At 40.2% G+C, this 13,483-nt stretch overlaps 2 protein-coding genes across 6 annotated transcripts in view; one reads left to right on the top strand and one right to left on the bottom strand.

The window, feature by feature from the left end:
• On the bottom strand, nt 1–8,447 carry LOC119694181 (xylulose kinase). Its single transcript, XM_048621675.1, has 12 exons — nt 8,318–8,447; nt 6,799–6,927; nt 6,338–6,420; nt 5,668–5,818; nt 5,130–5,306; nt 4,548–4,781; nt 3,973–4,129; nt 2,399–2,659; nt 1,882–2,055; nt 1,552–1,649; nt 1,162–1,246; nt 1–920 (listed from the first exon to the last, which is right to left on the bottom strand). Exons 2-12 carry the CDS (start codon nt 6,850–6,852, stop codon nt 805–807), a joined length of 1,590 nt encoding a protein of 529 aa, XP_048477632.1. The 5' UTR covers nt 6,853–6,927; nt 8,318–8,447; the 3' UTR covers nt 1–804.
• A 4,396-nt stretch (nt 8,448–12,843) lies between these two features.
• Nucleotides 12,844–13,483, top strand: part of LOC105384536 (diacylglycerol kinase theta) — a 40,367-nt gene continuing 39,727 nt past the window's right edge. For 3 of the 5 annotated variants that reach the window (XM_048633630.1, XM_048633628.1, XM_048633631.1), the window contains exon 1: nt 12,845–13,087. In XM_048633630.1, coding sequence (XP_048489587.1) covers nt 12,967–13,087 — 121 coding nt within the window. In that variant the 5' untranslated portion in view covers nt 12,845–12,966. Of the gene's footprint in view, nt 13,088–13,483 lie in introns of all 5 variants that reach the window. The other 2 variants (XM_048633627.1, XM_048633633.1) reach the window with 2 other exon arrangements.

Genomic DNA, 13,483 nt, shown 5'->3' on the forward strand with positions numbered 1-13,483 from the left:
TTTTAGTCAACAATTTTATTAGAAAACGTGTAAAAGTATAACAAAGATAATCATTAAAAGTGGAACACATATTTTTCTCGAAGGCACTGCTGTGAATGAAAATGTGAATTAAAAGCACCATTACGTTAAAATGCTGTATAAAAGTCAACAAATAACCGAAATAAAAGTGTAAAACAGATAAAAGTATGTCAAAAACGAAATAAGTAAATAAATGATTTACGAGTATCACATAAGTACATTTAGGAATGATAATTAACACAGATAGGTTTAGTAATTACATTATGTTGAACATAAAAAGCAATAAATAACTACATTCACACTTCTACTTAAATGCAGAGATGAATGTTTGTAAAGTATTGCAAATAGTAACAAACAAAATATACATTGCAAATGATATAAAATAATCTTATGCAATAAATACATTAAATATACTCTTATTTGCAACTTGCATTTATGTATGTAGAGTGCTATTAATTATCTTGCATTTTTTTGAAAATACGTTGTAAGCAAGTATTTTACTTTGTCGCGAATTACGAATATCTTTTTGACTACACTCTATACCTACTTGCATGGTGTAGCTAAGTGTACATAGCGATTACATCCTACTATTTATGGAAGTATATTTTTTAGGTAAGTATTATTTAGATCTATTGTATACCGTTTTGTGGCCGGAACGCCTTGTAAAGCACCTACTATCGCAATGTAAAAAGTGTGCAATATTCTACAACTAAATAAACTTTCCAGAGTACTTGCGGAGTAGTAACTTAGCGGGAATATCGCAGGCAGCCTATTTACGAGCTCTCCTTAGGCTAAAGTAGGTATGTCTTGAATCATCTGTCTGTATCGTTCGAGCATTGGCGTGTAGATATTGTCTGCGTCTTTGTAGGGGGTCGCCACCGGTGACACCGTAGGTTCCGATCCTGAAATATACATACAAATTAATGTAAAGTTATCGTAATAATTAATGAGAAAGCCATCAAAGAATCCATATCCGAGCTGCGATACTATAGTATGTATGTCAGACTTATAAAAACGTTTTTTGGTTAGACAAACTACTAGTACCTAGCGGCAAATGCTCTTAAAATTCCACCCGAGTGGGAGGCAACGAGGCATTGATCATATTATAGTGTTACTTTAGTGGTAAAATGTAATAAGTATTACCAGCAAGTTTATATCCAGACTCGAGGCTCCACACTTCAGCGGCTCGTATGGCGGCCCCCAGTAGCGCGGCATTCGCGTGTTGATCCTGCGACAGCACATCATTGTAACATGATATGATATGACTAAAATAAAGTTCTCAATAGGACAGACTATGGAAAATTAATGATGAAGTAAATCAAGCGCTCAACCTTTACATAAAATATGAATGTAAAATATGCTAAAGTAAAATTTCGATAAGTCCACACTGGACGAAGAAGAATACGAATGTACATATTGGAGCTATTTATGGCCTATTATTTATAGGCCTCTACATAGAAAAGACACATCATGAAACTCTTAATAATCTACCGCATTCTCTCTTTTGATTGGTAGAACAAAATTTCGACTCACTAGAACGTAAACTGGGGTGTTGAAGACATCAGCGAATATTTGTAGCAACTCCTTGTTCACTGACGCTCCGCCAGTAGCGATGATTCTGGAAGATTGATCTGAAACAATTCAATCGTAATATTTCATGTAGATTCATGTTGTCAAACAGGAATTTTAATGAAGCTCCAAACTAGTATTACATAAAAGAAGCATGCGGAATAGGTAGGCACTCACTATGAGTAGGATAATCGAACATAATTTTTCTTAGATCAATTTTGTAACCGCTATATCTAATAAGGATTGATACCACGCTCAAACCTCTCATAAAACATAACCCATTTCACAACGCACCTATCTGGAAGCCCATATCAGCAGCATGAGCCCTCCTGGCCAGTGCCTGTGTTTCTAACAGAGCTCTTGCTTCAAACTGCGGCTGCGCCTTGTCTATGGCCCGGCCGGCGCCGTCCACCAACCGCCGCGTGGCCGCCGCGCGCGGGATGATCTCCGCCGTGTCGTAGTATATACCTGGAAGGGTTTAGATGTTGACTGTTGTAGATGGCGCCACTGGTAAATAATGGGTTAGTTTATTTGCTTTTAGTTCTATGTAAATTATTGGTCGGAGATTCGTTCATCTGGAAAGGGTTACATTGCAGAGGGCAGCACTAGCGATTGGTTGCGAATGCAGCCTTTTCATTGTTTGATTTATGCATATAGGGATTGTAGATGGCGCCACTTAACGCACTTACTAAACATTGTTGGGTAACGAATGTTCTGTTTTGACTGGGGGTTTATTCGCTCGTTGTCGTTTCAATCGCTTCCATCACTAATGTTATCAGAGTACTTATCTATAAATCCAACGACAACTCACCCATATACCCCAGATTCCCTCTAACCGTAGCTCTCAACAGCTCATCGAACGTATCCCAACTGGGCCCAGCTAAGCGGTCCCGGTGGCTCTGCCTGGTGAGGGACCCGTTGGAGAAGCAGAGCAGGGCCATGTAGGGGGCGGCTGGTGTGGGTCCGACCAGCACGTGGCCGGCTAGTGGGGCTGCGGGGTGTTGGAGACCCAGGAGCAGGGTGTCGCTGGTGCCGAGGCTGAGCCCTACCCAGCCCGAGCGCAGGCGGAGACCTGAGATGGAGGGAGTGTTGTTGGTGGCATGAGGTGTTACATTTGTTATGACAAACTCTATTTAATCATAACAGAGATTCAGTTTGCAAGAACGGAACAGTTTGGGGTGAACGAAGGGAGTCTACTCGCGTGACCAACTGTAGGGCTATCCGGAAAAAACGCAGCATATTCTATTCGATAGTCTATTCGAAAGTGCTGTCAACCTGTCAACAACAAAATGGCGGTGTATAGATTTGCGAAAGTTTGACAGCTATCATTCCATAGGTTATTGTCAGAATAATATTATGTACTCTGTGGTCATTCTTTTCGAAACTCATTCGAAAGGTAAAAAGTGTTCGAAAGTGCTGTCAAGTTGACAATAGTCGCACTCGCATTCGATTCTATTCGTTAGTTCGAATTTTCATGATACGGGTACAGTACCCGTATCACGAAAATTCGAGCTAACGAATAGAATAGAATCGAATACGGGTACTGTACCCGTATCATGAAAATTCGAACTAACGAATAGAATCGAATGCGAGTGCGACTATTGTCAACTTGACAGCACTTTCGAACACTTTTTACCTTTCGAATGAGTTTCGAAAAGAATGACCACAGAGTACATGATATTATTCTGACAATGACCTATGGAATGATAGCTGTCAAACTTTCGCAAATCTGTACACCGCAATACACCGCCATTTTGTTGTTGACAGGTTGACAGCACTTTCGAATAGACTATCGAATAGAATATGCTGCGGTTTTTCATGATACGGGTACTGTTCATATACGTCAGTCAGTGACTGACGCTACTGTGACTGGCTAATTTCACCACGGTGACGAAATCTAGACCATCTATGATGTTTTTCAGAAACGCTAAGAAGAATAAATTTTCATACTCATATTGGAATAAAAGTATTGTAGGAGTCTAAAAAAACATCGATATCGTCATGAAATGACGTAAAGTGAAGATATTTTAATAAACATTAAACTTCTTATCATAGCCGTGTGTAAACACTTGATAGGAGTATAATATTACTGAGACGGTCTTATCTGTTTATGATATCTTAAATGCAAACATTACACACATAATGTGTTTTCTACTTCTTTCTATCTCAAAATGCTTAATGTTTTTACACTTGAGATAATACTTAATCTTTAGTTGAATCTCTCACGCCGATCTAGATAGGCAAACCTAAGTTTTATAATTTGATTGTAATTTTGATTATAATTATATGAAAAGATAGGCAAAATATTACAAGCACATAATATTATAGCATTTTTTTTACTAATGAAATACTAACGTAGGTAACAAACAATCATCAAAGTCTTACCAGCTAAAGCAGAGTTGTTGTCGCCGGTGAAAGCGATGACTTTACAGTCTTTGTTGAAGCCATATCTCTGTACGAAATAGCTGGAGATAGGCCCTAGGACCGAGGCGGTGGGGACGGGGGTGCCAAGCTTGCACGCTAGGGATTCATCGCCACATGCCTGTTAATACATTCATCATAACATAAGGCCTAAGAATGTTAGCAATGTTAATAATGTTCATTCTAGCAAAGTACTAATTAGTTACAGTCGAGTTAGTATTGGACACGAAAATAAGAGACAATGCATTTTTCACAAGCATTTCTAAAGTTATTAACAATAGGTGTGAAGTTGTTAAAAGATTAATGGGTACTCAAATACTTTATATAACGAACAGTACCTAAGTAGTTTCTAGAGACAAATCCATATTGTTAAGTATTTGTCTTTGTTTTAATTTATTATCTCATAACTTATAACAATTAAAGTGAAACCTATGCTTTCGTCATTCTAAGCAATTCATTCAAGTTAAGAAGTACATATATCACTTTAACAGACAGCTAAACTAAGGCATTTCTTTAAATATCCGCCAAAAAACCCTCACCTGCAACGCTTTATCCCACCAGGTCTTCTCATGTATATCAAGTAGGTTCATCCCGGAGCCGTCAGACAGGTCGATAGGCGCCACTCGTCCGAGCAACAGCGAGGCAGCGAAGGAGGAGACCAGTGAGATTCGCTCAGTGGCGTGGTACAGACGAGGCTTGCTGTGGAACATCTTACGAATCTGGGAACCGGTGAAGCGCTCGTAAGCGCGGGACCCTGTCTTCTTGGCTAGTTCCTGGAAGGAGGGAAAGTCTATGTAAAAAAAAATGTTTCTTTTAAAGGTTTAGGTGACCAATCATAAGTGCAATTTTTGTATTAATGATTTTAAGTTTCACGTAAAAGTAAGCAATACTAATGTTACTTCATAAAAAAAAATAATGTTGTGAATAGAGCAAAATTTTCTGGACACCGATATCGATACAGAAATCAGTCAGCCTCAGACTCAGAGGACAAATAAGAATAGAAGAATAAGGAATTTGTATGCAAAACATGACAAAAAAATTATATCTTACATTCTTTAATAACAGTAAGTTTGTAATTTTGTATGATCTCCAGCACACCTACTTGCACACATGACACATACCTCGGCACCCCCCACAGCCTCCTCCAAGGCCTGGCAGTGTGCCGTGGTACTGGAGTCCATCCAGACAGGCGAGTCACACACGAAGGCGGTCGCTAGTTGTGTGTGCAGGAACTCGTCTGAAGACAGTGTAGAGAGCCGCTCGTCTGCCCCCTTTGACCACCATACTGAGCCGTGTTGCTGTGAATTTTGTTAGGGTAGAGTGAATATTACAATGTAAGCCTGATGCTTGGCAACTGTAAAACATGGTACATTGTAGAGTGCAGACCAAATTCTTCTGGGTTATAAGAAAGATGTGAATGGTATAGATCTTCTATTCTCTTCTTCAGCCTTATCTACCCACTGTAGGGTATAGGCCTCTTCCTTGTCATGCCAAGTTCCATATATGGTCCTGTGCCACTTTTCTTATGTCATCAGACCAATAGTTTAGTGTCAGTCTGCTGACTGTGAAGATAGTTTAGACTTTGTGCATAGGTTCCATTCGAGAGGGACAGGTACTTACAACTCACAGAGAATAGAATATAATAGAGAATAGAGATACCTGTCCAGCACCAGACAAAGCGGTGACTGCTGAGAAGTCCGCCCCGGCTACGATGAGCCGGTCCATGACCATATCTAGAGACTTCACCCACAGCAGTGGCGGTGCCAGCACCTCGCCGCGCTGCTCCCCTCTGAGCACCCCTCCGGATGTCCTGCGGAGGAAGGTGTGGGGATTTAAGTTATAGTTTAAATAAATTCATTAAATAGCTCTGACACAGCAATATTTGCATCTTTATTATGTCATCAACTGTGTTAAATACAGCTAGGTATGTAATATTTATATTTTATGTACAATAGGTTTATCTGTGTAGATAAAGATGCTATATCACATGGGGCCTTATTAATTTAACTAGTGGAAGAATTGTAAAATTTTATAAGGTTGCAGTGAATATAATTAAATTACTAAGTATCTTAAAGTAAGACTGGTAGAAAATGCTTGTAGCATTAAGTCCACCCTTTGTACACTTATTTTTATATTTGTGCAATAAAGGATTAAATAAATAAATATCTTGTATATGTTTTTGCATGGTAACTTGCTACCTTTAATAAAATTCAAATAACTGAAAACTGTGATAACAATCATAAGGTCAGGTTGGTATAGAATAAAAAATAAATATGAAGTACCTTCTTAAATATCTCTTTTTTATGAATATTTCTTATTATAGTCTTACCTGAACTCTGGTAAGTCAACATCAAACTCAACGTCAGCTTCCTGAAGTACTTCATAGTTTTCACCAATGATTAACGCTTTTAACTGAAAAAACAATTGATTGCGGTTTAGGTTTACATAACTTGAGAACTTTAAAGTCTTCAATCAGTCATCAAGTTCAATGTGAATGATTAGGTTGGTGTTAAGTTTTCCTTAGAATCATGTCGAAATCGCCCATTCTTATATTTAGATTATTTAAGGCAAGCTGTATGAACTAATTTAAATAATACAAAAATGGTCATGGTCAAAGCATGCATGACGTGGTCAGAATAATATAAATGATGTAAAATTAATTTGTGAAAATGTGATGTCAACTGTTAGTTCTGTTGCTACAAATAACAAGAACTGTAAATTGCACATTAGTGCATTTAAGGATACAAAAATATAAATAGAATGGTTCTTAATTAAATTGAACTAACTCACCCTTTGTGTACTAAAATCAAATCCTAAAAAAGTTTTCTTATTTTCTTCGCTCATTTTTTTGTTTTGACAGCGCGGTTCGGCCGGCCAGTGACACCGTCTGTCTGTCCTCGTGCGTTCAGAAACTCAACCCCATTTACACTCTCGCACGAGTGGCGAGGCGAGCGACAAGGCGAGGGGCGAGGCGCGAGTGTGAACAGACGCTCGTGGCTCGCCTCCTCGCTCGCCTCGCCACTCGCGGCGCTCGCGTCCGGAGCGGTTTTTGGGGCACGAGTCAAAGGAGCTCGCGTCGAGCTCGCGTTGCACGCGAGCGGGTGTTTACACTCTCGCGCCCGCTTCATTCTGGCTTCTACATCGTGCCGCGCAGGTTGTGTTCGTCGTCGTATAATTATAAAGTAGTGTTTTTTCCTCAGTTGTATAATGGATTGGTCGCAAGACGAAACATTTAATTTCATATAAGTAAATATTTCAATAAAATAATAATAATAAAAAAACACTAAAACGTAAGAAATAAAAGCAGTACTTACCTGCTTAGATATATTAGTACTGTCACATAGAATAGGTCTAAACCAAGTCTAAACCTTAAATTATTTCTTACGTTTTAGTGGTTTTTTGAAGTCGTTTTTTTATCATTATTTTATTTTATTACTCATTTATACTTAGTTTATTTGCAATAATTGACAATCAAAATTAAGAAGCAAATGATACCTATAAGTCCTACTAGTGAGTAGTAAACACGAAGTAGTTGCTATATACCTACCGTTGAGGAGTTCCCTTGACTACCTTCCGTTTCCATCATCAGATCAGCTCAAGGTCACCAACATATTTTTTTTAATGTTAAAAATATAGGTATGTACCTATTTTTTTTTTTTACACGCACTCACGCCTTGTACTAATGTACTCCCTTGCGGGGTAGGCAGAGGTGCAATGCTGCACCCACTTTTCGCCAGAGTGTTATGTTAGTCCCAATGTAATAGGGGGCGGGCCTATTGCCATTTTACGGGCACATCCAAGACCCGAGAACAAATATCTGTATTTAAACAAATATCTGCCCCAGCCGGGAATCGAACCCGGGACCATCGGCTCAGTAGTCAGGGTCACTAACCACTACGCCATTCGGTCGTCGTATGTACCTATGTACTTTCTAAATTTCATTAACTACAATCGGTTAATAGGTACCCAAAATGGAAATTCATAGCCTGTTTTTAACCCTTTACCCACCCTTGGAGGTGGAATCAAAATTTGAAAAAAAATGGGATCTCAACCCAATACATAAAAAAAAGAATTTTCAAAATCGGTCCATAAACGGCGAAGTAATCGGTGATCATACATAAATTCTTTATTGTTGCGGCTAAAACGTCGACGTCCTCCATCGTTGCTAGCTCAAAGAAAACTGAACTCTGCACGAGAGTGTAAACACCCACTCGCGTCGCACGCGAGTGGGTGTTTACATTCGCGCCTCCGCACGAGTGACGAGGCGAGCGAGGAGGCGAGGGCCGAGGCGAGAGTGTAAATGGGGTATTCAAACTTCAAAAAGTGAGTAATGAAGTGGGAGTGCGCGAATCGAAATCGAATCGTCACTCTTGTTCCGTGACTAGAACTTCACCGAAATAATATTCCTCCGTAGTTAAAAAAATTCACAATAAACTACCAAAGGGGTCGTCAAGGTTATCTTAAACGTCGCGATAAAAAAGTAATAAGTAACTAAGAATGAATATTTTAATTAATACAAAAGCGGTGAATGTTGGAATCTGCAATCATAATCCATCTAGTTGCTGTTAATATTGTGTACTACTGTATTGTAAGGGCTGATTCTTCAATGGTGGCTTTATTCCCCAGATAACTTTTATCTGGCTATTGAAATATCAGCCCTAAGTTAGTATAAGTACTTACTTTATTTGTAACAAGAACAAGCAGTACTATCAATGTTAAGATGTTTAGAAGCAAATACTTAATTCATTTACATTGCTAACGTTATTATTTAAGGCGTTCAATTATAATCAACTTACTATATGTATTAAACATGTTTTTGTATACTTACCTTAAACTTGTACCTATCTACGACACAACTGATTAACCACATTAACTAGTTACATAATAAGTGGAAGGAAAAATATTTCTGACGAAGGTACCTACGCGATATACCTAGATCAAATGATGACCAGATGACCACACTATTTATATATCTATAGGGCAAAGGCCTCCTTATAAACTGACTAGCGTTCACGATCATGCTTCCTCTGACAATGATAAACCTATCGAGGCCATTCCACCATATCCGTCTGTGTCTTCCGCAATGCCCAGGTTCTTCTTTAACTCTGCACCCACTCGGTTACAACTGCATCTCTAGAGTAGTAAGTACTTCGTACCTATAGTCAAACCTCACAGACGTTTGATCGATCCCCATACCAAATATACCTAAAGATTAGAGAGGTTTCTGTGAAAATTGCCAATTTTCATGCTAACCAAGACATCATTGACGGCCGACTGGTGTAGTGGTTATAGTGATTAGTGACCCTGACTGCTAAGCTGAAGGTCCCGGGTTCCCGGCTGGGGCAAAAATTTGTTTAAAGACAGATATTTGTACCTTGGTCTATCTATGTATTTGTGTAGATATATCAGCTGTCCTATACCCATAATACAGGCTCTGCCTAGCTTGGGGTCGGATGGCCGTGTGTCAGATGTTCCCACATATTATTATTATATTATTATTATTATCATAATGGATAAAGCCATTTGAGATTTGAAGGAATTTACCTAAGTAGAATTATAGCAACGTGTGTCCTCTTAGGGTGAACGAAATCACCGTCTGGAAACCTGCTCCTATAGATTCTAGATGTGTAGGTACTCTATGCAAATGCAAATTCATCGTAACTATACTCATTCAAAAACGGGACCTATCACGTGAGTAAGTGTATAAGTATGTAGCGTAAAATGAAATGAAATGAATCGGATACACAATGCTTTCTAGTTTAGCCATTTAGTTAGGTCGTATAAGTATATACGTCAAAGCACTATACGCCATTACCTAGAGGTAAATACATAACTACTTCCTTACATAAATAGTAATATATAAGTCGATGCCTAGATATTTACTTAGATATAATATTTACTGCCTATTTCATAAAGTCGCAAAGCTACCTATCGCGCAAGAAGGTTATCCGAAATAAGGTCATGCACAAGGTAGGCATGTTTGCAGGCGGGGTGGGTCCCGATTCTATAAATAGCGCGAGTGTAAAGGGACAGGGCGCGCTCAACCCGCCGAGGCCTTCCACGTGATTAGCCACGGTACCTACTAGGGCATGCAATACCGCAATACCGGTATCCGTAATACCGGGATCCCGGACAAAATTCCCGCTTTTTTCAATACCGGTATTGAAAGTTAATACCGGTATTGAAGTAATACCGGAATCGGACTTTTTTAGGCTATAAATAAAGCGATTAAGATTTAGTTAGCCTTGTGTTCCTATATACTGTGAAAGCGCCCATGTTCCCAACCGTTTAATGCAGTTTTCGGCTGCTAGAAATCTACTGTTGACCATGCGTAAACCGGCACCGGATGTAAAAAAATAATTTATTCTAAAATTTAAACTCTAAAACTTAATTCTCGTAAAAATCTACAACAAAATACAGAATATGATAGAATTTTCTTGTTTTATTTTGATGTATACGACCTTTAAACACAATATATGCCATTTATTACAAGGAAGTCTAATACCGGTATTAATACCGGGATCCCGGTATTGAGTTGTAATACCGGAATTCAATACCGGTATTGAAAATTGTTCCGGTATTGCATGCCCTAGTACCTACCTGTAGTCACTTGTGCACGGTGGAGGGTATAGGCCACTTTAGATACCTGTATCCTGTATAACATAGCGAGTCGAACGGGTTAGGAAATAGCACCCAAGTACCTCTATCTACCACTTGATGTTATTTTTCCTGCGAGCTTAGTGAGGGATGCAACGTACAGGAACTTTACCCCCTCTCAGAATAGAATAAGGACAATAGAATAGTTTATCATTTGTCAAACGATCATTTTAGTTACAAATAGCTTGTATACATATGCCTGATTGCCTGCACATTTACAATGTTCATGCATCTTTATTTAAGTTAGGGAAGGTGTGACCACACTTCACTCGGTCCACCGATTTAAAGTCCCTCAACGCAATAGAGATATGCTCGAATCGGGGCTTTTCGAGAAGGATCGCATCAGAAAAGTGGTTCCTAATATTCATCATCTGTGATCAGTGAACTATACACAAACAAGGACATACTTACTTAGATAAAATCTGAAATAGCATTATTAGGACGATCATAATATTAGTGGACGAACACACAAGGAAGAAGATACACAAACGAAATTCCGTGGCTGACTTTCAGCATGTTTTATTAAATATACACACACACACACACACACGCACTCACGCCTTGTACTAATGTACTCCCTTGCGGGGTAGGCAGAGGTGCATTGCTGCACCCACTTTTCGCCAGAGTGTTATGTTAGTCCCAATGTAATAGGGGGCGGGCCTATTGCCATTTTACGGGCACATCCAAGACCCGAGAAAAAATATCTGTGTTTAAACAAATATCTGCCCCAGCCGGGAATCGAACCCGGGACCATCGGCTCAGTAGTCAGGTAACTAACCACTACGACATTCGGTCGTCTTAAATTTTAATTAAATATACTTAAGCAAGAAAATTCGGCATCCTTTTATTCTTTAGTTCTGACTTCCTTCTAGAATTTCATGCAAATACTTACTGCCGTACCTACTCAGAGACATAATTAACGTAATGTTACTTAATTATTTTTTTTACTAAGTGAACAAAATTTTGTGGCTGAATTTCAGCATGTTCAAATACATATAAGCAAGAAACTTCGACATCATTTTAGCGTTTAGTTCTTTGACTTACTTCAGAAGTTGTACTTACTGCCGTACTCAGAGACGTCAATTAACGTAATTTTCATTAGTTTTTTCTGATCGTCTTTATTTGTATTGACATACATAAGTACCTAAGACCTAAAATTTATATATTTTCCTATCTTATCTTAAATACTGTGCAAACATAGTACCTAAGTGTTATTTTTTCGAAGTAAGTAGACAGTTAACTGAGAAAGGTAGATTAGTACTTATACATGTATTGTTATGATTGGCAGGGTCGGCCAAAGCTTACTTTTATACAATACACCTCCTGTAAGAATTAAATTTAAAATTATTATTTTCATCATTGTCGTTAAGTAATCTGAAATTAACAAAAAAAACAAATACTTAAGTAAAATAGGCTCAGCTCGTATACAATCTATACGTACTGGTGAAAATGATGTGCAGCAATGAGCCTCTACAACTACCTCGCATGGAGAACAGTCGGGCGAATATACATTTTGTCATTTTTTCAACTGACCAATCGAATAAGTAGACTGTTCCGTGCTCTTACGGGCAATGCTGACATCAATAGATACTTTACGTACTAACTCACTTTTTTGTATTATAAGTAGTTCAACGTAAAACTGCTGAAAGAATATTCAGCATATTAATATATTACGTCCATATATAACGTATGTCCATAATATAATAACGTCGTCGTCGTCGTTAGGATGCGTCGATAGTATCTTTGCATTGTCGCTTGTCTCTGGCTGCTCCGCCGGCTGAGTGGATGCTGCGCCGCCTCGAATATTGTAAACAAGAGCTTTTTCGATTGGCAGGAGGCACCGCGCAGGCGCCGGCCGCGGTGGGCTTGCAGAGGCGTGTAGGTGCGAGCTTTTCAGTTGTAAGTGTTATTTTAAATAATATTTATAATATGTTTAACGAAAATTTTAATGATTGTTTTCAGTTTCAGATATTCAAACTGGAATACATGAGTGCCTATATTATTACCATAGGCAAGAATTCATCAGATAAGCAGAGGCAACTAAGTGAGTCTTCTCTTATCAAGAGAAGAAATTTTGGACGGCAGAGTAACATCGGATCGATGTGTTGTGCGCTGCGACGAGGTTAGGAGCGGGCGGGCGGGGCGACGTGCGGGCGGGCGGCGGGCGGCGCGGGCGGGAGCGGCGCGGGCCGGCAGACGCGCCGCGATGGAGGGCCGCGACAGCCGCTCGCAGGACGCGGCGCGCCCCCCGGCGCCGCGGCATGAGTAGCGCGCCAGCCCGGCCCGGCCCGCGCGCCCGCCATGGCGCAGGCCGCGCCCCGCACACACTCCTTCGCCAAGAAGACCTTCCACAAGCCGACCTACTGCCACCACTGCTCCGATCTGCTGTGGGGTCTCATCGGGCAGGGCTACGGCTGCGAAGGTACGCGCATGCGTGGCGCGCGCGTCGATACCGGCGCCGCGCGCGCCACGACCACGTTATGCAACCCGGGGGCGTGGCGCACGACCAGCCTGCACGCGCCCCCCCGCGCCCGCACCCGCACCCCGCGCGCCGCCGCCGCCGCCGCCTGCACGCGCCCGCTACTACTTACTATTTGTGTGCTGTTTACGCTACAAATTTCAAGTTACATCTAGCTTCACTCCTGTAATGATACGAGAGTATGCTACAGTACAAGTTTGTAAGCAAACGAGTGGTGATTCATGTGATCATTTCTGAGGAATATTGATCGACGAGTTAGGTTTTTTTCAGGCGCGGGGCGGGGCGGCCGCGGCTTCCCTCCGTAGTTACTAGCTTTTGATAAGTAGTATTGATGTTGTG

Source organism: Plutella xylostella, chromosome 6 (genome assembly GCF_932276165.1).
Source record: "Plutella xylostella chromosome 6, ilPluXylo3.1, whole genome shotgun sequence".
Taxonomy (NCBI): Eukaryota; Metazoa; Arthropoda; class Insecta; order Lepidoptera; family Plutellidae; genus Plutella; species Plutella xylostella.

What these genes read in the sequence shown, in the direction of transcription:
- LOC119694181 (XM_048621675.1), bottom strand. Translation starts at nt 6,852, where the DNA reads ATGAGCGAAGAAAATAAGAAAACTTTTTTAGGATTTGATTTTAGTACA. An exon ending in GTTGACTTACCAGAGTTCAG is followed by an intron (nt 5,819 to 6,337) that starts GTAAGACTATAA and finishes CTTCCTCCGCAG; the next exon opens with GACATCCGGAGGGGTGCTCA. An exon ending in TGATATGGGCTTCCAGATAG is followed by an intron (nt 1,650 to 1,881) that starts GTGCGTTGTGAA and finishes GAATTGTTTCAG; the next exon opens with ATCAATCTTCCAGAATCATC.